We start from the raw sequence: 26,139 nt of genomic DNA, 5'->3' as shown, positions 1-26,139 counted from the left end.
TGCAAGAAAGAGACTTTGGAACAGCTATCCTCAGAACCAAACTTATACCTGACACTGAAACATGGCCTAAAAACGTTGTCATTTCTAACCGTTGCAATGTCCCCATCAGTGTCAGTATGATGTCTAGCTTATGCTTCAAGAAATGGTAAAGCCCCCAGTACAAGCAAACTTAGGTAACACCCACATATAGAATCCAAAAGTGGTAAATGTTTTTATGCTGTGGAAGTCTCTTCCTCTAAAAGCACCAGCTAGCACAATTCAAGTTCCTCTGGTATAACTCAGCTTCAAAAAAAAAAAAAAAATGGTGTTGCCCAAGTTCTCTCTATTCTTCTGGATTCTTTCTTCTTCATGTGTTATTCTCTTGATGAAATATCCAGTTAAATGTGATGACGGTGAGTATATTAACTGATCGTAAATTTTGTAATGATTTGATCATTTGCATTGTCTTAGACCATATTTTGAATTGGTCAAAATTCAGAATTTGTATCTACTGCAGTCACAATATGACGTTGTCATTGCATTCATGAGATTAATGTCATTGGATGACGTTGTCATTGCATTCATGAGATTAATTAATGTCATTGGATGAAGATCCCATGACTCATTTCAAGCTTAGCAAATCAAAGCTAAGACAATAATGTGAGTTGTTCGATCTTTCATCAAACAACCCTAATCTCGCGACTGCGATGAACACATCATATATTTTAACAGTAAAAATGCCTCTTAAAACATTCACTGGACAGTCCTGTCATCTGTGCATTACTCAATTAGAAAGTTAGTTGACTAATAGCAGCATGTATTAAATAATAATGAACCAAATCATTTTGTTCACTGACAATCTCAGTTGTGACCTTTTTCTGGCACACATGCACATTCACAGCCATATACACAATGAAGCTGAAACCATTACACTACACTTACCCTGTTCAATGTTTTTTCTGCAGATGAGAGAGATAATCTTTATCAGGGTATCAACAAGTATCGAGCATCATTAAACTTGAAATCTCTCACAAAAAATAAAAATGCAGATTGCCTTGCTGATAAAATAGCTGACCAATTCAAGAATCAACCATGTACAAATACCACAGGTGCTAATACAGTACCAGGTACTGAACCTCAATTCTCCAACTACCCAAACCTTTTAGCTAAATGTCAATTGGCTATTTCTGATACAAAGGATGGAGCTGTTATGCCTGCCTGTGTTCCTGGCCTAGCTTCAAGCCTCGTCCTCACTAACTTCACGAAATCTCTCTACTCACAGAATCTCAACGACACACAGTATACAGGAATTGGTATTGGCTCAGAAGATAACTGGATTGTCGTTGTCTTGACCACTGACACTCCAACAGGAAACTTTGCCCCCTATAGTTCTAATGCTGCCAATTTGATTTCCAAAGTTGGAATGATTTATTGCTCAATTCTCTTGTTAGCTGGCAAAATTTTCCTGTTATGATACCTAGAGGATGGCTATTGACAGTGCTTCATTGATGCAATTTTGTTACCAGTCAGAAACCGAATGCTACCATACAAAGGTTTTACTTGAATGTTAAAATGGAAATAATAAAGATAATTGTTTTTTTTTTCTCTAGTAGAAAATTGAGAGATCCTCGTGTTACTATTGTTTCATAATGTTATTGTCTATTGAATGTAAAGTAAGAAAAATAGGAGAGTGTTGTTCCCAAAGGGTTGTTATTGTTGTCATTGTTATCAATAATATCATTTTTTAACTTGGAAATTCAGCATTCGCCAAATGATTGGAAGTGCATAACAATACAAAACTACTAAAAAAAAGGCTACTGCAATAGCAAGTCTACGTCAAGGCTGAACCTTGATGACAGAAAATCATATTATCAGAAGAGGAAGAAACCAATATTTGAATTTTCATTTGTCGCATCCTTATTTTAGAAACACGATCTTAACCGCCAGCAACACTTACGTTCAATGCATCTGCCGCTCTTTTACCTCCATAGCAAACAAAGCCAATTTTTGCATATGCTTAAATGAGATATTATTTATAATCTATTCATCACAAATTCAAGATGCTTTCAATTTGGGGGGATTGGCAGAGAAGTATCTTCCAATGATGAGCATCAGAATCCATGTCGACTTTGTGATCTTCTCCTTTACCATCAGAAGTAATGCAGAGCTGAGAACAGTTTTCAATATCTGTGCCTGCAATCCATTGAAAAATCCCAAGAGGCCTTCTCTTTTCCAAATAGTATAGAGTGCTCCAGAGATTGTCCTCTGCGCCTTCTTTTCAGCTTCTGTACTCTTGTTATCATATGAATCAGCTGCCTGAATAGTGACTTTACACCTATTGGAAATTCAAAACATCTTTCATCAGCATGTGGAAAATATAGTGTAAACAAAGTAAAAGACAATGTATCGTAATGCTTATTTTTCCCAAGATACATCTGCAGAAACCACAGATCTGTGAAAAAATTTAATTATTTCATTTTTCTTCCTTTTGAATTTTACTATTAACTGGAATCATGGATCTGTAGAAACCCAAAATCTGTATATTAACACAGATACAAAATCTAGAGATAAATAATTTAGGTTGATAATCCACCTGATAGCTGGGTATGTCAAGCATGTAGCAGCACATTTTGAAACTGCACCCAACATAAAAGCAGAGAAAGCAGAAAGTGATTCCGGGGATGACTTTGCATCGGTTTTCTTGCTCATCTTGCCCTTTAGTAGTCTGTGTTTCAGCTGATCGAATGCAGTATACTATTGGAGGATAAAAATCTGTCTGAGTACGTAAAGTCATATAGTGTAACCTAATCTGGAATAATTGATTCTCTCTAAGTTTTATTGAATCATTGATATTTAAAGAGTGATACCTGAATAGATGGGTTTGTTGTTAAAAGAATAGATATGGCAAGACCATCAAATGCATCACTCCAGGTACCCTCTGATAAGGTCTGCCAGAGTCCCTTGGATTTTCCAAATTCACTTGTCTGCATCCTTGAGGATGCTGTATCTAAGGGCTGTAAAATAGCAGATATTACTGAAGATTATGCACCTAACAGCAAGGAAATAATGAGTTTGGACAGTACATTGCATTAATTAGTGACCAATTTGTTTTCTTTGCAGATTTTATTATATATGTACTTAACATACAACATTAGTTAACCCGACCGCGTTTTTTTTAGACAAGGATGTTGTGCTATGATTTGAAACTAGAAACCGTACCTAGTTCTGCTAAAGATCGAGTAAGTCTCAGTATACACGAAATGCCAAATATTGTACTTTTCAATTAATGTCATGTTTGCAGGACGGAAATTACCCTTTGATAAACTTAATTTCAAGTTAATTTAGGGATGTATGATCTTTCAGCAAATAATAACAACCATATCACAAATAAGTATGTCACTAACAGTAATTTGTCTTTGAAAAAAAATAACTTTGACTTGCCTGTGTTATTAGTATTGTACAGACGCCGGACATAGTAGCGGCAATCAAGTTTGCTGCTGTTCCAATGTTCTTGTTTCCACTTTTTTCCAAATATAGTCTCTTAAAGTAGCTATAACCATAGAAATAAATAAACGACGAAATGAAGGATTGGACATTTTTTGTCCCCAAGCCTTGGTACAATGAAAGCACCTGACGTTTAGAAATTGCTTCCCATAAAACATCAGAAATTCTCCTACATAAGATAGAGCAACAACAGTTACTCTCAACTTCCTTGCTAATCTTGCCACAATAAAACAATATGATAAAAGCAAAAGAAAACTTGTAATATTGGCGATTTGAATGTTATCATTACCATTTGGCATCGTGTGCGTTTGGATAGATAAAAAAAACATAATAAAACGATTACTCAATAAATGCTTATGCATAAGCTATTTCTACAATTAAAGAGAAAATGTGGTTAAATTGTTTTCACCTAAACTGTAAGATGTTTTCGTAAACTATCCTGGAGTAGTTATTGTGATAAGCTGAAAAGAGCTTATTGACATACATCCGTTTGTATTGGCTTATTTTTGAGCATATGAAAAATAGCTTATGCAAATAAATAAGCTTTTTATGTTAATTTATAATTTTTCACCAACACAAATTATATCTTCAAAACCTGTTTTTTTCATAAACTACATTGATAAGCTTATAGATAATACAAAAAGCTCATTTATTTACATATGCTGAAATTGATTTCATATAAACTGTAAGATGTTTTCATAAACTAATCTATCCTAGAGTAGTTATTGTGATAAGCTAAAAAGAGCTTATTGACATACATAAGCTATTTTCATAAGCTCTCCCAAACACGTGCTGCGCTGATGCCAACCCAAATACAAGATGTTCTTAAAGCAATCCAAACACCGACATTATCATTTGTTTTCCTCCACTGAACAATACTTGATAGTGTTTTGAAGAAATTATAACTACACACACAATTTCATGCTTGTTTTGCTCAATTTTTTTACCAAATACAAACAGGAGTCTCTATTCCAAACACACACTTAACCTAAATTGTTTCATGAATTATAATTAGCCAATAATCAATTTGGACCCAATAAAAGGAAAATAACCTGTATTTTCTTTGATGGCTGGCTTGAACTTCAGCTTGATATTTGGTTTTACAAGTATCAAGTGGATACAAGACGGTGGTGCTAACAAGGGATCCAATAGCCCCAGAAGTAGCTTCAGACAATGATTCAAGATCAAGTTGCATTTTATCAGAAATATTGGAATTAACGAAGAATGAATAGAGTAGGTGTAATTAACAAGACATAAAGTTTGGAATTATTTGTGATTTGAAACGGGAAGTGAGGCACGATAATTGGATGAATTGAATCCTCATGGTCATGGCGAGAGAGCTTCCACCTTATGAGTTAAGAGTTAGTTAGGCATCTTTTTGGGAATTGAAATTTATCGGATTTTATCGTTTTCTTTCCTTCCCTAATTATAAAACTTTAGTTTTTTCTTCTTCTTTTTATTTGTTTATTAATTTATTTTCATAATCTTATTTATTAAAGCTTAACCCGTAAAGCTAACCCTAAACCTAATTTTTTTCCCCCCATTTTTCCCTCCACTTTTCTGAGCCATTGGATCTTGCACATTTAGGCGTCATTCAATTTTAGCCATTGATCATCTTACTTAATGTCAGCCGAATTTTGTTATCAAGTTTGCTATTATTTTGGCCAGCCGAATCCTTATTTTTTAACCTAACAAATTTCATTCATATCCTCCTTTTTTTTTTAATCAAATATTTTCTACACTTTTAGGTTTGCAATTATTTAACATAACAAATTTCATCTAAAAAAATGCATCGCACCAATTTTATTCCTATCATCTTGCATTTTTTTTTTATGAAGCAAATATTTTATACCCTAACTTACTAAAGCTTAACCCCTCAAGCTATTGTTGCCCTAATATTTTCCCCAAATTTTTCCCTCCACTTTTCTGAGCCATTGGATCTTGCACATTTAGGCGCCATTCAATTTTAGCCATTGATCATCTTACTTAATGCCAGCCGAATTTTGTTATCAAGTTTGCTATAATTTTGGCCAGCCGAATCCTTATTTTTTAACCTAACAAATTTCATTCATATCCTCCTTTTTTTTTTTGAATCAAATATTTTCTACACTTTTAGGTTTGCAATTATTTAACATAACAAATTCCATCTAAAAAAAATGCATCGCACCAATTTTATTCCTATCATCTTGCCTTTTTTTTTTTATGAAGCAAATATTTTCTACCCTAACTTACTAAAGCTTAACCCCTCAAGCTATTGTTGCCCTAATATTTTCCCCACATTTTTCCCTCCACTTTTCTGAGCCATTGGATCTTGCACATTTAGGCGCCATTCAATTTTAGCCATTGATCATCTTACTTAATGCCAGCTGAATTTTGTTATCAAGTTTGCTATAATTTTGGCCGGTCGAATCCTTATTTTTTAACCTAACAAATTTCATTCATATCCTCCTTTTTTTTAATCAAATATTTTCTACACTTTTAGGTTTGCAATTATTTAACATAACAAATTCCATCTAAAAAAATGCATCGCACCAATTTTAATCCTATCCTCTTGCCTTTTTTTTTTTATGAAGCAAATATTTTCTACCCTAACTTACTAAAGCTTAACCCCTCAAGCTATTATTGCCCTAATATTTTCCCCCCATTTTTCCCTCCACTTTTCTGAGCTATTGGATCTTGCACATTTAGGCACCATTCAATTTTAGCCATTAATCATCTTACTTAATGCCAGCCGGATTTTTTTATCAAGTTTGCTATAATTTTGGCCAGCCGAATCCTTATTTTTTAACCTAACAAATTTCATTCCTATCCTCCTTTTTTTTTGAATCAAATATTTTCTACACTTTTAGGTTTGCAATTATTTAACATATCAAGTTTGCTATAATTTTGGCCAGCCGAATCCTTATTTTTTAACCTAACAAATTTCATTCCTATCCTCCTTTTTTTTTGAATCAAATATTTTCTACACTTTTAGGTTTGCAATTATTTAACATAACAAATTCCATCTAAAAAAATGCATAGCACCAATTTCATGCCCACCAATTTCATGCCTTTTTTATCCTTATTTATTAATTTTATTAGGTCTGCAGCAACTTAACCTAATAATTTCCCTCTAAAATTCTGCATTAGATTAGCAGCAATTTAACCTAACAAATTCCATCTAAAATGCAGCGCACCAATTTAAACTAACAAATTCCTTCTAAAATGCAGCAATCCCTAATATTTCTCCTCGCTGATAAGCTTTTTATTCATATCATGTTGTGTCATCGTTTGTATATATCTATTGTTTCTGTAGACCTTTTTTTTTTGAGAAGTTGTTGCACACTTATTAATGATATTTTTTTTTGTTACAATTATTAATGATATATTTGTACTATATTTATAAACAATAGAGGATTTTAGGCTGACTTTTGTTATTCAAACTATACCTTAAACAATTTTGTTTGTTACATTTGAAATTCAAAAATATTTATGCTTATAATTTTAATCTATATAAACTTTTTTATATAAAATATCGTTCATAATCTATGTGTTAGCGTAATAAAAAAAAAACGAAAAGACGGCTATGTGAATGCCTGTCTTTCCACACGTTGACATAATGAAATCAATATTTTTCTAAATTAAAAATAAATCAAATTATTACGTGGTATATCCCGTGAAAATAAAACTATCACATACCTCCCTAAAAACAAAAGAAACAAAAAACTACCACATTCCTTAAAAAAAACAAAAAAAAAACTATCATGCTTGAAAAATTCTATAAAAATCCTAACGAATCTTTAATATTTTTATAAAGGAACGAATATCTTAATATATATATATATATATATATATATATATATATATATATAAATAAATGTTAGATATTCTCCAATCAACATTAATTAACCCTAATCCCGCCCTTTTTGGCGGGTCTAAATATATTTTTTTTTAAAAATTGTTTTGCAAGGAATTGAACCAACTACCCATAACAACACCTTTGAGCTTTTACCACTAGATCACTAACATTTTTATTGAAATATAGTTGCTTCTAAAATGGATATGTAATCTTAAAGGCCTTTTTTTTAAGCCACTAACACTCATTTTTATTGTGTTTATTTTCATGTTTGATTAATTTCACATAATTTAATTTATGACTTTTATTCCATGTTCATTTTTGTTGATGCAAACTAATTGTCGCGTCATTTTTCGGAGATCAAGGCTATTTGATTAGCTTTTGACTCACTTGATTATTTCACGACTTTGAAAAAATTTATTTAAATTGGGGGTCCGGGGGTTGGTTACATAAAGGGAAGGTGTTAGCACCCTTTATGTCCGTAGTACTCTACGGGAACCTTTTAGTTTTATTTAAGTAATATGCTATAACTTGCTTATTTTGAAAAAAAAGAATTTTAAGTGATTAAAAAAAAAAAGGAGGACCTAATTATCTACATTTTATTGATTTGGAAGGACGAATGTCCTCTGCCTACGTACCCGTGAGGGATCAAAACCTCGTAGTTCGGGGTTAGAAAATTGACGTTTGATTGGTTGAGTGTTTTTTATTAGTTTTGAAAAAAGGTTTTGAAATGAAAGGAAGCCGAAGCGGCAAATGATATTTGTTTGTGTTTTTTAATATTGAAAGAAAATGACTCAAAGTAAAATTAAATGGATTGAAATTTGATTAAGAAAGAAATAAAAAAAGACGTCACTTGATTTATGATCAAGGTTTATTTAAGAAAATATTTTTGTGGTTTTGATTATTATTTGAATGTTTTTTTGTTGTTTTTGAATGATAAGAATAAAATTAAACTAACGGAGCATAAAGAAATAAAAACGTAGGGACCTCATGGTGGCGTTGGACCACCACGAAACCCTTTAACCTATTCTAGAAGCATAAAAAGAAAGGCATACACACACGCACGCACACATGCACCTAAGCTATTACAAAAAAACCTATTAATACATTCTACGGTCTGCGATAAAAATAAATAAATTACATTAAGACCTACTTTACATTCTAAGCCATGTGCAATAGAAATAAATGACATAAAAAAAATGAGCATGTAAATGTGCATGAAAATAAACCTAAGCTAAAAAAATGCATGAACAATTTTACATTAAAGCCTAGTTTACATTCTAATATTCTTGCTATAAAATAAATGACAAAATACATATGCATGAATAAATAATACAAATGCAGAGAATAATAAAATAAAATAAATGCATGAAGAAATTTAAACAAAAGGAAATGCAAAAGGGGTCACCGGTTCTCTTTACGATGGGATCTCTTTAACCTTGGAGAGAAGTCGGCAACACTACCAGGAACTTAAAGAAATAGGCACGGCAGTGTTAGAACTTCTAGCAGTGGGAAATCAATTCGAACAGCAAAAGAGAGCAGCCCCGGCAGTAGTAGCAATTCAAAGCTGTGAAATAGCTAATAGAATGGAACCACACTTGGAGTTATGATGGAATGCAATAGCTACCACGACAAAGAAATTAGCACAACAACATGAATTGAATCAAAACATTACTTTTATGCACCAACAGCGATGGAATAAAGTAGCAACAAACAAGAAGCACAGCAGCAATAATATGGAATGGCAAGTGCGGCAATCGGCAGAGATGAAGAAGAAAAAAAAAAAATGATATAAACTTAAACTGAAACAAATGGATACGTGTAGCAAAAAGCCAATCGAGGAACAGTGGCAGCCAAAGAACTTAATTGGAATTCAATAGATACATGGAATAACAAAGGGATTGAATAGGAATAAATAAATACGTGTAGCAACAATGAAATTTAAATGGAATAATAAACTAAGACTTGAAATTGAAATCGAATGCATATTAATAGAATTGATATGGAGATAATAATTGAAATCAAATTGCGTTTAAACAGCTGAATCAAAATTTGCAGAGAGACTAGAAAATCATATCGGTAAGGTGGCTAGGGTTTTGGTTGGCAGGTTCTTTGGAATATTTGTGCGTGTGTTTGGCTGCCCTCCTTTGTTCTCTGCAGGTTTATGAATTTATAGTGAACGGGTTATTGGCTTAGGTTTGTTGAGAGGAAGCACAAAAATTGGTGGCTTGAGGAGGAGGAAAAGCAATGTTGTTGCTGGATTGGGATGAGGGAGCAAAACATGAATGAACTTGGACTATTTTTGGACTTAAACACTTAATAATGAAAATAAAAAAAATAAAAGGTAAAAATACAAAGGGATAAACATGTATATTTTTTTGGATTTTATCTTCTAATTAATAAACAAATGAAGAAAGAAAATAAAAACTTGGATTTATCTACAATTAAATAACAAAAGAAATAATGACTAAATTAAACTAAAGTTAAAATTAATTAATTAATCAAAATAAAAATGAAAAAAAAAATTAAAAGATGGAAATAAAGACTACAGAAATAATTAAAAAAAAATAGAGAGAAGAGGCCCCGACTCGGAATCAAATATGAGGTATTTTAAAATACCTCTCTGCCGAATTTTCCACTAAAAATAGTCAAAGACCGATCAGGATCGAAGGGCACGTGTCAGTGTATGAATGTAGGATCCTTAGGTCAAAAATTGGGGTATGACACTAATGTTATAATTTTCTTTTTTGAGATTTTGCATGTCGATCACTCTCAAACATCATTTAGTTTCATTGTTTCTATTACTTTGAATGTAACTCTAAAATTAATAATATAGTCACTTTGATGCTTATATAAGAAACTCTACAAAACCCGTACATCGTACGGGTTAGAGTCTAGTAACCTTGTTAAATTTTAATTGCATCAATTTGTTTTTTTTATTAGGGGTTTGCATTCAATTTTAGAGGTGTCAAAACAGGGTAACCAAACAAAAGAGGTGTCAAAACAGGCTGGGCCTACCGGACCGGCCCGTAAAAGCCGGAAAAAATGTCGGGCTTGGACACTAAAATTTGGGCCCGTTTAAAACCGGGCCTTTTTAGTCCGAGTTGAGGCCTGAGCCCGTCGCAGGCTAGCCCGACCGGGCCGCGGGTAGCCCATTTAATTTATAATTATTTTTTGACATTATAATTTTTTATAGCTCACCATGAAGATGTAGTCATGATTCAATTGAGTACATTTAAAGTATAATGACATTAACTAAAGTATAATGACATTGTTTGGTGCTTCATTTATTCGGCTGTACTGGTGTTGGTTTTAGTGGCCGTTTTCTTTTAAGGGTTAAATATGTTTTTGGTCCCTATAAAATGGCGACCTTCTAAGTTTAGTCCTTACTTAATTTTAATAGCTTTTTTAATCCCTACAAAAAAAATTTACTTATAATTTTAGTCCCTGCTAAAATAAATTTTGTTTAATTATCCTTAAACTCTTAAATTTTTTAACGATTCTTTTTATACAAGTTTAGAACACTATGAAAGGTTCATTTAAAATATATAATTTTTTAACATGAAATAAATTAAATATGAATTTTTTAAAACGACAAAAGTTTAAGATATAAGTAACAAAAATATGGACGTAGAAATCAAATTTTTGCGATATTTTTTCGGAGGACCTTTTAATAACGTTCTTAACACGCCTGTAAAAAATTGTTGAAAAACTTAAGAGTTTAAGCATAAATTAAACAAATTTGGATTGAGTAAGGACTAATATTGACTGCAGAAATTTTTTGTTGGGATTAAAAATGCTATTAAAATTAAGTAAGGACTAAACTTACAAGGTCGCAATTTTGTAGGGACCAAAAACATAATTAACCCTTCTTTTAATTTTGGGCGGGTAGCTTATGTCTAAGGGGCACCCTGATGTATTTTTATGGGTGTTTTGCTTTTTAGGGATTCTGGTTGTGCTCTTTTAGGGAGTTTGGATGTGCTTTTGATTGCCTGTTTGTATTGTTACTTCCTTATCAGCAACAGGGGCAAGAGCAATACAAAGAAAGCTAAACAACCAGCCGAAGCAAAAACCAAGGGTGTGTTTGGATGGAGGGTTTAGGAGGGAAAGAGAGGGGAGGGTTCACTTTTCATTTTTAAATTACGGATACTATCAAATATTTTTTAAAAAGTTAACATATTAACATGATAAACAATCATATAATACTTCAATCACACTTAACTTATTTTAGAAAAACATGTTATATAGTCCGTAATTTAAAAAAGAAAAGTAATCCCTCCCCTCTCTTCCCCTCCTAAACCCTCAATCCAAACACACCTTAAAACAACACTCGAAAGCAACAACGGACACCAAACACAAAATCAAAACCAAAACACCTAAAGGCATAACAGTGTGAACCGCCCCTTACTGTCAAAACAACACTCCAAAAGAATCCACACCAATATCACGACAGCAACCACAAAAAACAGCAACGGCCCACAATCCAAAACAGTAGACTACCTATTTAGGCACTCTTTCGGATTCCTACTTAGATTCATTTTGCACTGATATTGAAACACAAGTAGCAAACATATACTTTAGCTTCAAATGTTATGAATACCAATTTGGCTGACTATTCTAAGAAGTGAGATACTTTATATAAAAAGACAGTGGTAAATTGCTAATTGAGTTGTTGGTAGGTATTTTTTAGTGTAATATTTTATTTTTAAATTAAAACCTTTAAGTAACCAAGCTGACCCGAAAGCCCGCAGCCAGCAAAGGGCCGGGATTGGACAAATATTTTTGACCCCGTTTATCTTCCGGGTCTTTTTGTCCCGATCCGCAAAAGCCCGAGTCCGTCATGGGTCGGCCCGTCACGGGTCGGGTAGCCCGTTTTGACAGCTCTATTCAATTTGTTATGAATTGGAGACCCTCATATTTGAGGTCTTAAATGGGTCCCACATGGACGCATCACTTTTTTATTATTTTTTAATAATAGTACCTAATAGATACTCAACCACTCCAATGGATATCCTCTATCAAAAGGTCTAAATGGGTCCCACCAATAACTATTTATTAATGAAAAGAAAAAAAACAATTTAAATAATGATTATTTTATTGAAAAGTGGTGCGGGGTCCACTTAAGATTGGAGGGATTAATTTAGACCGTGGGTCTTAATAGACCCCCAATTTTTTTTCACATTGGGGGTACCTATTAGGTATCAGGTCTTGAATGGTAAAGACTCTACAAATGTGGATGCTCAATATACTCCTTTTTACTCATCTGTCTTAAGTACTGTCTTAAGTATCTCTTTTGAGTTTTACAAGGTTATTAAAATATGATTAGTAGTATTGATTTTAATGGTAAATATGTTTAATTTATTAAAACATCTGTATTAATTATAGTTAGTGAAATAGTTAGATGATTGAAATGTAATAAATAACGATATATTAGTGGAAAAAATAATAAATATTTTATTGTTGTTATAAAAGAGAGAAATAATTTGAGATAACGAAAAATAATAATGACACATGCTGCGGGAGGGAAGGAGTACTAAATTTTTTTTTTTTTTATGTATTTTTGGTACAATGAATTAGTTTTTTTTTTTTTACTCAAGAAAGTTTTTAATATCATTTAATTATTTTTTACGAACGTGTTTTTATTAATTTTTATTTTATTCTATAATATGTAATAAATATTATAATAAAAATATTAGATTGATTGTTTTTTAATGTCTCACAAGCTAGATGTATGAAGTTACTCACAAGTACAATTAATTAATAAGTGGATAATTGTAAGAACGTTGTTACTGAGAATTTGAGTTCAAACTTAAAATTCTCCACTTCTTTTTCACATTTAAGATATCTCTATCAAATCAATAAAGTATATGTTTGGTTCCACTTTTACGATGATTATAATTGATTATAAAAATATATAATTGATCGAGTTGAATCGATTCTGATTTCAGAATTGATTATACTTTTTTTGAACAAGAGAATTGATTATACTTGAAGCTAAAATTTGTAGCTTTTATTTCTAGAATTGATTTTTACAAACAAATTTATAATTTAACTCACTTTTAAATAAATTTATGGAAACACAAATTACTTTTTTTTTTTGAAGAAAATTACTTTATTTTAAACTCACTTTTAGTTAGAATCAATTTCACATAATCAATTCTTATTACCACATAACCAAACATACACTATTTGACAATATTTTATATTTTTTTTACACTTGTGAATGTTTGTGTAATAATTTTTTTATATTTATTTGTGTGATAAATTTTTTATATTTAGTGGTGTATGAAAAATGATTAGTTAATAAATTTAAAGCAAAGCAATGTATAGTTGCCGACAACGTACCTAGAATATCTTATTGCACCACTTGATATGATAGAGATTGAAAAGTGAAAAACAAGGTAACCGTTATGACTCCACCATTTTGAATCACTTTACTTTCTTTTTCCCTCCTCCTTCAAATCAACATCAACTACACCAAACCCTAGAAATCCATTCACTTCCTTCCTTCTCACATGCAATGCAAGACTTCTTCGGCTCAATTCGCCGATCCATTGTCTTCTCAACCCCACCCTCCACCGACGATGGCCGCTTCACCGGTTTTGCCAACAAGATCGGCTCCGCCATTCGCAAATCCAGAATCGGCAGCCTCAAATCTCCTCCTCCTCCTCCGCCAATTCGGTGGCGTAAGGGTGAGTTGATTGGTTCCGGTGCCTTTGGGAGGGTCTACATGGGCATGAACCTTGATTCCGGAGAGCTTATTGCTGTTAAACAGGTCAATTTTGTTACCTTTTTCTTTGATTGTGTTCATTTGTTCAAATTATTGATCTTTTTGCTTCTTGTTGTTTTCTTTAGGTTTTGATTGAGCCTGGTATTGCCTTCAAAGAGAATACAAAGGTAAAAATGGTGTTTTTGGTGTACCCTTATTTGTAGCTTTGATTTTCATGATTTTGGTTTCCTTGTTTTGAGCTTCATGGAAGTGCATTTTTATTGATCATTATGTGAAATCAGTTCCTATCCTATGAATTAAGTAATATCATTGATTTGGGATTGATCCTCTAGATTAGTCGGACCTTGGACCAGATACTGAGTTTCCAATAAGAAAAAAAGCAGTAGCATTGATGTGTGTTAATTTTATGATTTTATATCAGCTGGGGGTTTTACAATGTTGATGTTGAACTATAATCTGAAAAATCTGTATCTCGTTGAATCAGGCTAATATTCTGGAGCTCGAAGAAGAAGTGAAGCTTCTCAAGAATCTTAAGCATCCAAATATTGTTGTGAGTGTTAGTCTGAGTGATTTTGACTGCTTGATGTCGAATATAGTAATTTTATTTTATCCTTTTTGGTTGTCATTTATTATAGAGTGTTGTTTTTTGGATTTCCAAACTGTTAAATTTGAATTTCCAAATTCTATCATCTACCGAAGTTGTTACTAGGTTGAGTCACGACCAGGTCGCTCTCTTTAAGACGTTTCGTGGCACTACCCAAAGTTGTGCAAGGTAGACTATCAACCACGCCGCCTCCAGGATAAAACAAGCCCAGCTACAACTGTTCGATTAACTACTGCACAGTAGAAAAATCGTTCGAGAATTACACCCTCAAAATATGGCTCAATCGTTTGATCGAAGCCACTCGATACGGTACGTAACCGCTCTATTCGAAACCGTTCAAATTAATATGGTATTATTACCATTTTATTATGGTGCTGAGACCACTCAAATATGGTGTTACCACCATTCTAACTTCTCCAAAACATGAATATGGCACTACGACCATTCAAATATGGTGATACCACCATTTCTCATTAAAATAATATAAATATACTGTTAAGATCATTCTTTAATATGATCTTAATAGTACTCAATATTCCGAAGAATCATATATTATCGAAGGGACTATGAACTTAAGACCAAGGGACTATGGTCTTAAGAACACTCTTAATACCGAAGGGACAGAAAGGAGTAGAAGCAGAAGAAACTTGTTAAAAAACAAGTCGGAGGGAGAAGAGAGGAAAAAACACAGGAAGCATCGACTGTGAATTTTCGGTGCAAAGAATCAAATGGGGCGAGCTCTCCTTTTATAGGGAGAGTTTGTAACAAAAAACGAGTGACTTGGGGATTAAGTCTGCTTAATCCTTAAGCAAACGCGTTTTGTTTCTTAATTGGATATATCCGGAAGTTTCTGGATATGCTTTTGGATCGGGTCGGATCGTAACAAATTTATTTGTTACGCGTAGCGCTTACGGATAATGATTAAATTAATTAATTAATTAATTTAACATTTTCAAGTGACAAAAAAAAAATATATATATCAATTTTTTTTTTTTTAAGCGTTCACCCGTTCACAAAATTGGGTACCCCAAGGGCACACCCTTGGAGGTCACTTTTCCCATATATAAACACTTACTAGTTGGGGTGACCCTTCAATGTGGGACATTTTTAAGTCACACCCACACACTAGTTTTTTCATAGTGTTTTTCTTTCCAATTTTCTTCACTAGAATTAACTAGTGTTCCAACAATCCCCCACTTGACTTCAAAATGGTTTCGAGAAATAACGTAAAACGTTTCCATAAGATTTGCTAATATACAAAGGTGTCGCCAACAACTTGAACCTTAGCATAGTGGAAGGTATTCTGATTTAACAAGAGTTGCTTACAGCATTGAACTCTATCTCAGACATAGAATCCACACACAAACCTTTTCATAGGTGTATTCTAAAAGCCCGTGCGTTTTAAGGCCCTGCACGTGTATCCCGGTTTTAACGAATGCTCTAGAAATTCTGCCTCAAAATTCCATAGGACCGGCCTAAGTTCCACATTCGTATAGGTGAGTCTATCAAGGGTACTCCTGTAGCTGTGTACCCCACTCAATTAGAGTATAGATCTCATTAAGAGTTACTATTAACTCATCCTTCTTTCGCTGCAGGATCATGCTTTCTATATTCTTTCTCTCATAGCATGTTCTACCACTTCATGACTTGTTTTTACCCATTGAACCTATTTCTTGGGATCTCCAGTCATGTAGGTCGGGTTACCATCACTTGTGGGCTATAGGCATTAGTCCCATCCTACTGGATGTTTCTTGGACTTTCTCTCTATTAAGTCCTTTCGTCAAAGGATCAGCTAAGTTTTCATTCGTACGTACAAAATCAACTCTAACCGCTCCATTTAGAGATACACTCTCTAATCGTGCTGTGTTTTCGCCTTATCTGTCGTCTCTTACCATTGTAATAACGATTCTTAATCTTTGCAATAGCCGCGGTACTATCACAATGAATTAACACAGCTGGTAACGGTTTCTCCCATGAAGGGATTTCAGCTAGCAAGAATCTTAGCCAACTTGCTTCTTCACTAGTTTTCTCTAGTGTTCTCATCTCAGATTCATTCCATAGTGGACTGAGTCAATATTATTTGTTTTAACAAACAATTCCTCTAGTGATGCTCAATGTGCAAACACTAGTCGCTAAATATTCATCTGAAAGATGTTCTATTTTTATATCTTGTACCATTTAAGTACAATATGTTACTCCTAGTGAAGTAATCTTAGAGTCATAGTCTTCTCATGACTCTTTCTATAGCATGGCAATGCTTTCCATCCGTCTACTAGTAAACTTGCACAAGAGTTTCACGACATCGACAATGTCGGATCTAATACATTCAGTGGCATACCCAAGTGCTGCCAATGATGCTCGTATATTCTGTTTTTCTAAATCCATCTCAAGTGTTCTTACACTTGGATCATAATATGTGATTGCAAGTTTACGGTGAATAATTACATTTCTTTAAGATATTCTCAACTTGTGAGATTTATCAAAAAAGTTATCTTTTCTGATCTAGTAATCTTGAAACCAAGAATTACTTCAATTTTTTTGTTTAGGTCTTTCTTATCAATGTTGTTGATAAACAATGATTTCACATAATTCATAACATGAATCTTTAAATCAAATATGAGCAAGTCGTCTTCATAGAGACATATGATCGTGCAAATATTATTTGTCACTTTCATTCACTTTATACTCATTCGATAACATTAGAATGTCAAATTTTTCATGCCATTCCTCAGGAGTTTATTTTAGACCATTCAAATAATTATCTAACTTACAGACCTTGTTTTCTTGTCCATGAATTGCAAAAAATTCCAGGTTGTTCCATATAGACTTGTTCTTCTAGTTCACCATAAAAAGACAACTTTCACATCCATTTGGAGTACTATCGAGTTATAAATGGCGGCTAAAGGGACTAGTACTCTTATGGATATGATTTTCGTGACTGGTGAATGAATGTCGAAGAAGTCTATATTTTTCTCTTTGTTTAAAACCTTTGACTACAAGGAAAGCCTTGTATTCATCGTACCATCAGGTTTTAGTTCCCCTTTTTTTTTTCTTTTCAAAAATCCAAATACAACCGATTGATTTTGCAACTATGAGACAAGTCAACCAAGTGTCATGTTTTGTTAGACTCTAGAAAATTCATTTCATCGTTTATTGCTTTTGCCATAATTCAGCATCCAATGAGGATATAACTTCTTTAAGGCTTAATGAATCTTCTTTCAATGTATAAACCAAGTTCATACTCTTTCGCAATTTTAGCTTTCTTACCTCCTTGAGGTTCTATAACATCTTGTATGATGTTTTCATAACTATTTCTAATTACATGAATGTGATTAGATATAGTGCCCCCACTAGTTCTTAATTTTTAAAGGGAAATTTATTTTGCCCCCACTAATGTCGTGCTCCCATTAGAGCCCCCACTAGTGCCCCCACTATTCTTTAGTTAAAGGGGTAAATATTTACATAGAATTCGACATCTTTTAAATTCTATGATCACTTTAACATTTAGGTCATAAAACCTATATGTTTCGTTATTTATCGCATACCCGATGAATACACATTCATAGGCTCTACTAGTGAGTTCAACTCTCTTGGGGTCCATGATCTTAATATAGTCCAGACAATCCCAAGTTCGAAAAATAAGACAAGTTGGATTGTCTTTTCTTCAAAAATTTCTTAATTAGAATTTTTGTTCTTAGACTTGTGTACTCTATAAATTTCAATTTTCGTTATAAAAAATTGAACATTCAAGCATATCAATTTTATTTTTCCAAAGTTCACAGTCATCAATAAATATGATAAAAATATTATTTTATCATTTCTATTTTATGTGTCATCAAACTAACACATATCATTATGTTTAGAGATTCATATCCTCTAAATTCTAATTTATATGAACTTTTGATTCATATATCTTGACTGCAATAAATAAAATTGTTTAATTATATAACTTTGGAATTAAGTCCAAGTTACTCAAGTTTTAAAATTTAAACACTTGTTCGTGATCAATTTTGATATGTCAAATATTAAAATCACACAACTAATAACATAGAAGGAGAATTTAATTTTTAACATACCATCAAAGTGCAATCTTTTTCCACAAGAGTGCATGGTACACAAGTCTCTCTTTAAGTCTGAGTCAACTCAGTCTTATTCAATAGAAATCTGAAATTCAGATTCTTTCTTAAACATAAATAGAATTTCACAATTCCATTTATTTTCCTTATTGCATATTTACAAGTTTGGATTATGTAAAGCGATCGATGCATATGTTTATCAATTCTTGTTAAAGATTTGAAAACCAGTACGTGATATCAATGTTTAAACAAAACACTTTTAGAATTCACCATAACAAAATAACAGCCTTGCATTATTTTATTTTCCGCTCCAAACAATTTTTTTATGTTTTGTAACAAACTAAACTTGTTTGGTTCTGTAACAAATAATTTGTTTTGTAACAAATTATTGTTTTCATCAAATAAATTTTTAGTAACTAATAATTTGTTTTGTAACAAATTATTGTTTTCATCAAATAAATTTCTAGTAACTAATAATTTGTTTTGTAACAAATTATTGTTTTCATCAAATAAATTTTTAGTGTTGTTGATTGAAACAACAATCACTTCATCGTTTCATTCGAAAGATGTAAATCTATAGCTTGATTTATCCTTAATGTATTTAGGGACAACTTAACCTCAATATGTAACTTCTTCGGTAGACATAGCATATAGAAACGTCTTAAAATTGTTGTTTTTTGGATTTCCAAACTGTTAAATTTGAATTTCCAAATTCTATCATCTACCGAAGTTGTTACTAGGTTGAGTCACGACCAGGTCGCTCTCTTTAAGACGTTTCGTGGCACTACCCAAAGTTGTGCAAGGTAGACTATCAACCACGCCGCCTCCAGGATAAAACAAGCCCAGCTACAACTGTTCGATTAACTACTGCACAGTAGAAAAATCGTTCGAGAATTACACCCTCAAAATATGGCTCAATCGTTTGATCGAAGCCACTCGATACGGTACGTAACCGCTCTATTCGAAACCGTTCAAATTAATATGGTATTATTACCATTTTATTATGGTGCTGAGACCACTCAAATATGGTGTTACCACCATTCTAACTTCTCCAAAACATGAATATGGCACTACGACCATTCAAATATGGTGATACCACCATTTCTCATTAAAATAATATAAATATACTGTTAAGATCATTCTTTAATATGATCTTAATAGTACTCAATATTCCGAAGAATCATATATTATCGAAGGGACTATGAACTTAAGACCAAGGGACTATGGTCTTAAGAACACTCTTAATACCGAAGGGACAGAAAGGAGTAGAAGCAGAAGAAACTTGTTAAAAAACAAGTCGGAGGGAGAAGAGAGGAAAAAACACAGGAAGCATCGACTGTGAATTTTCGGTGCAAAGAATCAAATGGGGCGAGCTCTCCTTTTATAGGGAGAGTTTGTAACAAAAAACGAGTGACTTGGGGATTAAGTCTGCTTAATCCTTAAGCAAACGCGTTTTGTTTCTTAATTGGATATATCCGGAAGTTTCTGGATATGCTTTTGGATCGGGTCGGATCGTAACAAATTTATTTGTTACGCGTAGCGCTTACGGATAATGATTAAATTAATTAATTAATTAATTTAACATTTTCAAGTGACAAAAAAAAAATATATATATCAATTTTTTTTTTTTTAAGCGTTCACCCGTTCACAAAATTGGGTACCCCAAGGGCACACCCTTGGAGGTCACTTTTCCCATATATAAACACTTACTAGTTGGAGTGACCCTTCAATGTGGGACATTTTTAAGTCACACCCACACACTAGTTTTTTCATAGTGTTTTTCTTTCCAATTTTCTTCACTAGAATTAACTAGTGTTCCAACATAGAGATACTTGGGAACTGCAAGAGAGGAAGATTCCTTAAATATTCTGCTGGAGTTTGTACCTGGTGGATCTATCTCATCACTATTGGGAAAATTCGGATCCTTCCCTGAGTCGGTGAGTGGATTTTACTTTATCAAGTTCATGGAGATATGATGGGTTGTACTTTTTTTGTTGCTTCATGTTCAATTTTTTTAACAGGTTATCAGAACGTATACAAAACAGCTTTTAGATGGTCTTGAATACCTTCACAATAACCGAATTATTCACAGGGATATCAAGGTACAGAGCTCTTTCTTTAAATTTTAGATGACTCTATCGTGTTCTGTCCCTCTCATATTTGGTAGTTGTGTTGTTGGATATAGGGTGCAAACATTCTAGTTGATAACAAAGGGTGTATTAAACTCGCAGACTTTGGTGCATCCAGAAAAGTAGTGGAATTGGTATGATAGTGTTGAAGTTATTAATTCATTATGCTATTACAAGCTTCTTGTGTAACTTTGTTTGTGGTCATGACATCTGAAGTTTGTGGTTTGATATAGGCTACCATAAATGGAGCAAAATCTATGAAGGGTACCCCACACTGGATGTCACCTGAAGTTATTTTACAGACAGGATATACAACGTAAGTGGACTAAATATTTGGAAAGAAAATATCATTATTGCCAAGTCAACCAGTTCTGCATCTGAAAGTTATAATTAATGTTTTCAAGGAAATAAGGATTTCGTATGTCATGGAATGAAAGGAAATATTTATCTGTTGTTACTTGTGACATGTTGAGATCTGTACTGTTATCTCACCATAATTACAAAATTCAACTCATCAATTCATTATTAGGAAACTAGAAACAATTAGAAGTATTCTGTCAGTTCGATAGTATTCTCTATCTTCCTTGGCCAACTTTGGTTCCTAACAATAGAAATATAGACTTTTGGGTGGTTGCTGAAGAGTGTAGGTTGCGAGAACTTTTCATGATATTCTATCTTTTTCCCTTCAATTCTAGGGCAACTTTTCTATATTTAGTTCAACCAGGATAGTTAAGCAATCACCATAATGAATTCCGGACACTGCAGTTCACATCTAAAGCTAAGATCACTGAGAACTGTTGCTAATTGTATATTCTTGTTTTTATCCTTTCTCAATATTTATTCATCTGCATAATTGTATATTCTTGTTTTTATAATTTTAGGTTTGACTTTTGAGGTTTTTGCTACCTGTGAGGTTACAGTTTGTAATCCGGTAACCATAAAAATTCTTGACAAAAGACATGTGTATTGTACATTACTATAACCATATAGGGTTTGTATTTCCTATTTCGTTCTGTCCTGAAAATGCATATGCCCTCGTATCATAACCCCTAAATAAACAAAAGCACATTTAGAAGTTCTTTTTTTCTTTTTTCTTTTTTGAGAGGTAGAAGTTCTTTTGTTTTGGTCGGAAATGGATTTCTGAGGGGGAAAATTGAGTTTTGAATTGGAGAGAATAACGTCAATGATAAAGTTAATGATGTCATTCTTTCCTCAAAAAAGTAAACATGCCGATTTCAACCTTTATGTCCATCGCCAAAGCTTTATGTAGTATATTGCTCTACACCTGATCACATTCTGATTTTTTTATTTGCGTAATCATCTTAGACATGGTATAAATCAGGTAGACAGATAAGATTCAGATTTGTAAATGCAGACTAGACTATGGGAATGGGTTTCATTAGTTTTTCTAAATTATTATTGAAAAACCGAAACAAAGTAATATAAGGAACAATGTTTGATAATTTCTCATAAGCTTTGGTTGTTCTAGTTGTTGTACTTTTGTTGTTTTCCCTTGAACCTATCATATATGAGTGAACAAAGTAATGACCTTATATTATGTGTTTTCAGTCATGATTGTTTAGTAGAATTACAAATGATTCTTGGAACGACACCTAACTTATTTTAAAATTATTTATTAGCTCTGCTGATATATGGAGTGTTGCATGCACTGTGATAGAGATGGCTACAGGAAAGCCTCCATGGAGTCAACAGTATCCCCAGGAGGTACATACTTTTAGTTCAAACCTTACTAAGCAATCTTATTTGATCATTGATTTTCATAAGCTGATCTCTCTGTCTCTCTTTCCCTCTCCCTCTCTCTGCAATTTGGTTCTTTCAAGTGTTTTTGCTCAAATTTTTTCTTTTAGGTTTCGGCTCTTTTCTACATTGGAACAACTAGAGATCATCCACCCATACCTGAACATCTGTCTACTGAGGCAAAGGACTTTTTGCTCAAATGCTTTCACAAGTACATATATAATGCTTTTACCGGTCACCTTTATTATAATGACACTATTTTATTCTGACTGCACTTGTTTTAAATAAACTAGTTCTACAGTTTGACATTTAGGTTGAGGGTATTGATATGTATAAGAATTCAAGTTCTAATCACTACCCATCAATTTGTGGTGGCAGGGAACCAAATTTAAGACCTTCTGCATCAGACTTGTTACTGGTATTTTGCACACCTTCCTCCCCTTCAGCCAACTTACGTAATATTCAATTATAATTACAGACATTGAATTTGTTTGCTCTTTTAACTTAACTCTCCTTCAAAATCATTATAGTGATTCTGTCTATTGTCTGCAGCATCCATTCATCACCTGCGAGTATCAGGAATCTCGTTCAATATCACGCAGTTCAATCAGGGTTAGTATCCCCAGTGTGAGTTTATACAATGTAAACATAGACAACCATATTCATAACTTCTAATTTTTTTCAACTTTTTACTTTTCCAACATCTAGGACTCTTATCAGATGATACCAAATGGGCTGAACACTAGAAACTTGTAAGTATAATGGATAACATAACATTTCTTGTTCGTGGAACTTCTTATAGGCATGGAGCATCAACTTCTATTCTGTTGTTCTGCAGTTTGGATTCTATCCAAGGATCAACTTGCACAGGCCTAAAGGATGTGTGTCAGACAGATAGTTTAAGGTTCTCAACTGTATATCATTCAAATTCCAATTCAAATCTTTTAAAAGCAGGTTCCTACCAGGGAGCAGACAACGATGATGATATGTGTCAAATAGACGATAAAGATGATTTTTTGGTTGATTCATCAGTAAAATCTAAATCCCTACTCGCTGCTGACGACATAAAGGTGCCAAATTTGTTTGTCATTCTTCCACTGTTTTATGATTAGTGTTTGTTGAACACTTGGCTGAATGGCTGATATATCACTGTAATAGAGTTTCAATCCAATGTCCGAGCCTCTGGAGGATGACTGGCCTTGCAAGTTTGATGAAACTCTGAATTTAAAGAAAAGCAGACTGAACTTGTCCCCAGATCAAACTACTATGAAAACTATGAGTCCCGCACCATCTCCTAATGCAGAGAATGAGTTCTCATTTTCAAGTGAACCTCTTGCGGTTGAAGATGATGATGAAGTCACAGAATCCAAAATTAGAGCATTCCTGGATGATAAGGTTATATCTTAGTATGAAACCAGTTCACATATATGTTGTCTTTCAATATAGCAGTTCTCAATGACCATTATTTATTTTTCTAGCCTTTCTCTTTAAATTTAACATATGGTTAGAATTAAAAACTGTTTCTGTTTTCTTTGATGAATTACATCAGGCCTTTGAATTGGAGAAGCTCCAAACACCTCTTTATGAAGAATTCTTTGGCAAATCAAATGCAACCATTCCTCCTGCGCCTTTTGCTGTTGCTCAAAGTAAAGTTATTTCTGATGTCTCAAATGTAACATCAAAAAGCAGGTCTCCAAGTCAAACTAGACGACGATTCTCAATGGCTAGCATTGCCAATGTAACAAGCCAGGAGAGTCAAAGAAAATATCTTACGAAACTTAGTGGTGCGACTTCTCATTGTAGACCTTTGCAGGAAGTTCAGCCATCCGAGCTCAATGAATCAAAGGAGACTCTTCATGATGCTGAGCTGGGATCAAATGTTAAGTATGTATTTAATGCTTGATAGTGGCTATTGGACCTTTTTTTAATCTACCGTTTACTGAAATTGAAGCCGTTTTCATCTACAGCTCAAGCTTCTCTGAGAGACAAAGGAAATGGAAAGAAGAACTTGCCGAAGAGCTCGAGCGGACGCGAGGCAAATTTTTATCTTTTTGACAATCAAAAAATGCAGTTTCCCGTTTTTTCCTATAAAGTGTGGGGACTGCCCTATTTTCCATTTAGCCTCTTGAGCTTTATGAATGGCAGTTCTCCATGCTCATAAAATAGTTATGGAAATACTAAAATCACCTTTAAAAAAGTCCAAATGAGCTAACTACTCAGCCCGGGAAAAGAATGGTTTAAGCATTAGAAATGTTGGGAAAAACTTGAAGATATTAATTACAATCATTGCATAATACAAATGGACTTAGTCCAGGGTTGGTTGTGGGGGGGGGGGGGGGGGGGGGGTCGTTAAATTGATTTGAGCTAAGGGTTAAAGGAGTTGGATGTCTTGGGTTCAAACCCGGACGGAGGAGTAAATATTAATCTTACATCTAATTACTAACAGTTGCCATTAAAAAAAATGGATTAGGTCCTATGAAATTCTCATCGAGAGTTTGACTTCCTTATTAGTATAGGGATTTTATATTTTACCCTTAAACTAGATAGAATAATTATGCTTAGAAAATTTAGCATAGTTGACCGACCTGGAACAGAAATATTATTCGAAATATATGAAATATTCAGTTTAGTTAGTAACCAATTTACTAGCTTCAATTTTACAGTTTTAGCATATTTTCATGAAGTTTTAGCTTAGAAAATTACCCATCTGAACTTGAAGCATTTAACTATATGGTATTGTTCATTATAGCTTGAAAAATAATCTTAGACTTATTTTCTTTCTTTGATTTATTATGTCTTTAAGATTATGTTTATAATATTTTCTGGAAACATGACAATGGGGAACTTATATTGCAGAGGTGATGCGTCAAACAGGTGGAGGGAAGATAACGTCCCCAAAGGATCGCAATTTTCTCAGAGACTGATTGATCACTCTTCGCTTTTCCAGGCTACAGATTTTCTATTAATCTTAAACACTCGTCTGTAAGGAGGAGGACAAACTGTTCGTCCTTTGAAGAAGTTGAAAGTATATAACAACATTTTCCATTCCCAGTAACCTTGCAATGAAATTGAAATAGATGTCGCATCGGAGAATTAGAAATATTGGCTCTGCAGGAAAATGTAAAATTAGCAGTACATTGATATTGATTTTTTTCTCTCTTTCAATATTTTCCCGATTCTATGTATTTTAGCGAGAAATGCATATAGTGTATTGAGTTATGTATAAATTATCATCTTAATAGAAATAAATGAGGAAATTTAATACTAGTATGCTTATAGTTATTGCGTTCCATGTAAAGTATAAATGGAATGACGTGGCTACACAATCTTTGACTTATATGCAAATGATTAAGGGAAATGTTACAACAAGTTAAGCAGCAAGGTGCTCTTTGAGTTGCCATATGTCAAGGGTTATCTTTGATTGGTCCATGTGCTTACCAAGTTAAGCATAATTTTGGTTATTGGTCCCGACTTGCATAGAATATCTCATTAAATCCTCTGTTCCCCTGAGCTAATGATTGAAG

At 33.2% G+C, this 26,139-nt stretch overlaps 3 protein-coding genes across 3 annotated transcripts; 2 read left to right on the top strand and 1 right to left on the bottom strand.

Moving 5' to 3' along the window:
• The first annotated feature begins 214 nt into the window (after positions 1–214).
• On the top strand, positions 215–1,735 carry LOC146958693 (putative GPI-anchored protein At3g06035). Its single transcript, XM_085740227.1, has 2 exons — positions 215–392; positions 945–1,735. Exons 1-2 carry the CDS (start codon positions 302–304, stop codon positions 1,451–1,453), a joined length of 600 nt encoding a protein of 199 aa, XP_085596353.1. The 5' UTR covers positions 215–301; the 3' UTR covers positions 1,454–1,735.
• On the bottom strand, positions 1,673–4,853 carry LOC146958692 (peroxisomal adenine nucleotide carrier 1-like). The gene is made up of 5 exons (XM_085740226.1): positions 4,536–4,853; positions 3,421–3,652; positions 2,847–2,993; positions 2,573–2,733; positions 1,673–2,314 (listed from the first exon to the last, which is right to left on the bottom strand). Exons 1-5 carry the CDS (start codon positions 4,676–4,678, stop codon positions 2,035–2,037), a joined length of 963 nt encoding a protein of 320 aa, XP_085596352.1. The 5' UTR covers positions 4,679–4,853; the 3' UTR covers positions 1,673–2,034.
• An 8,929-nt stretch (positions 4,854–13,782) lies between these two features.
• Positions 13,783–25,882, top strand: LOC146958691 (mitogen-activated protein kinase kinase kinase NPK1-like). Its single transcript, XM_085740225.1, has 17 exons — positions 13,783–14,093; positions 14,174–14,215; positions 14,533–14,598; positions 20,555–20,665; positions 20,750–20,830; positions 20,914–20,991; positions 21,091–21,173; positions 22,498–22,582; positions 22,726–22,826; positions 22,994–23,033; positions 23,168–23,227; positions 23,324–23,367; positions 23,454–23,685; positions 23,774–24,010; positions 24,165–24,499; positions 24,583–24,650; positions 25,472–25,882. Exons 1-17 carry the CDS (start codon positions 13,839–13,841, stop codon positions 25,537–25,539), a joined length of 1,986 nt encoding a protein of 661 aa, XP_085596351.1. The 5' UTR covers positions 13,783–13,838; the 3' UTR covers positions 25,540–25,882.
• Positions 25,883–26,139: the final 257 nt, after the last annotated feature.

Source organism: Medicago sativa, chromosome 1, assembly GCF_051527215.1.
Source record: "Medicago sativa cultivar Bolivia chromosome 1, Bolivia_mono, whole genome shotgun sequence".
Lineage (NCBI taxonomy): Eukaryota > Viridiplantae > Streptophyta > Magnoliopsida > Fabales > Fabaceae > Medicago > Medicago sativa.
This window is presented reverse-complemented; position numbering and strand designations above follow the sequence as displayed.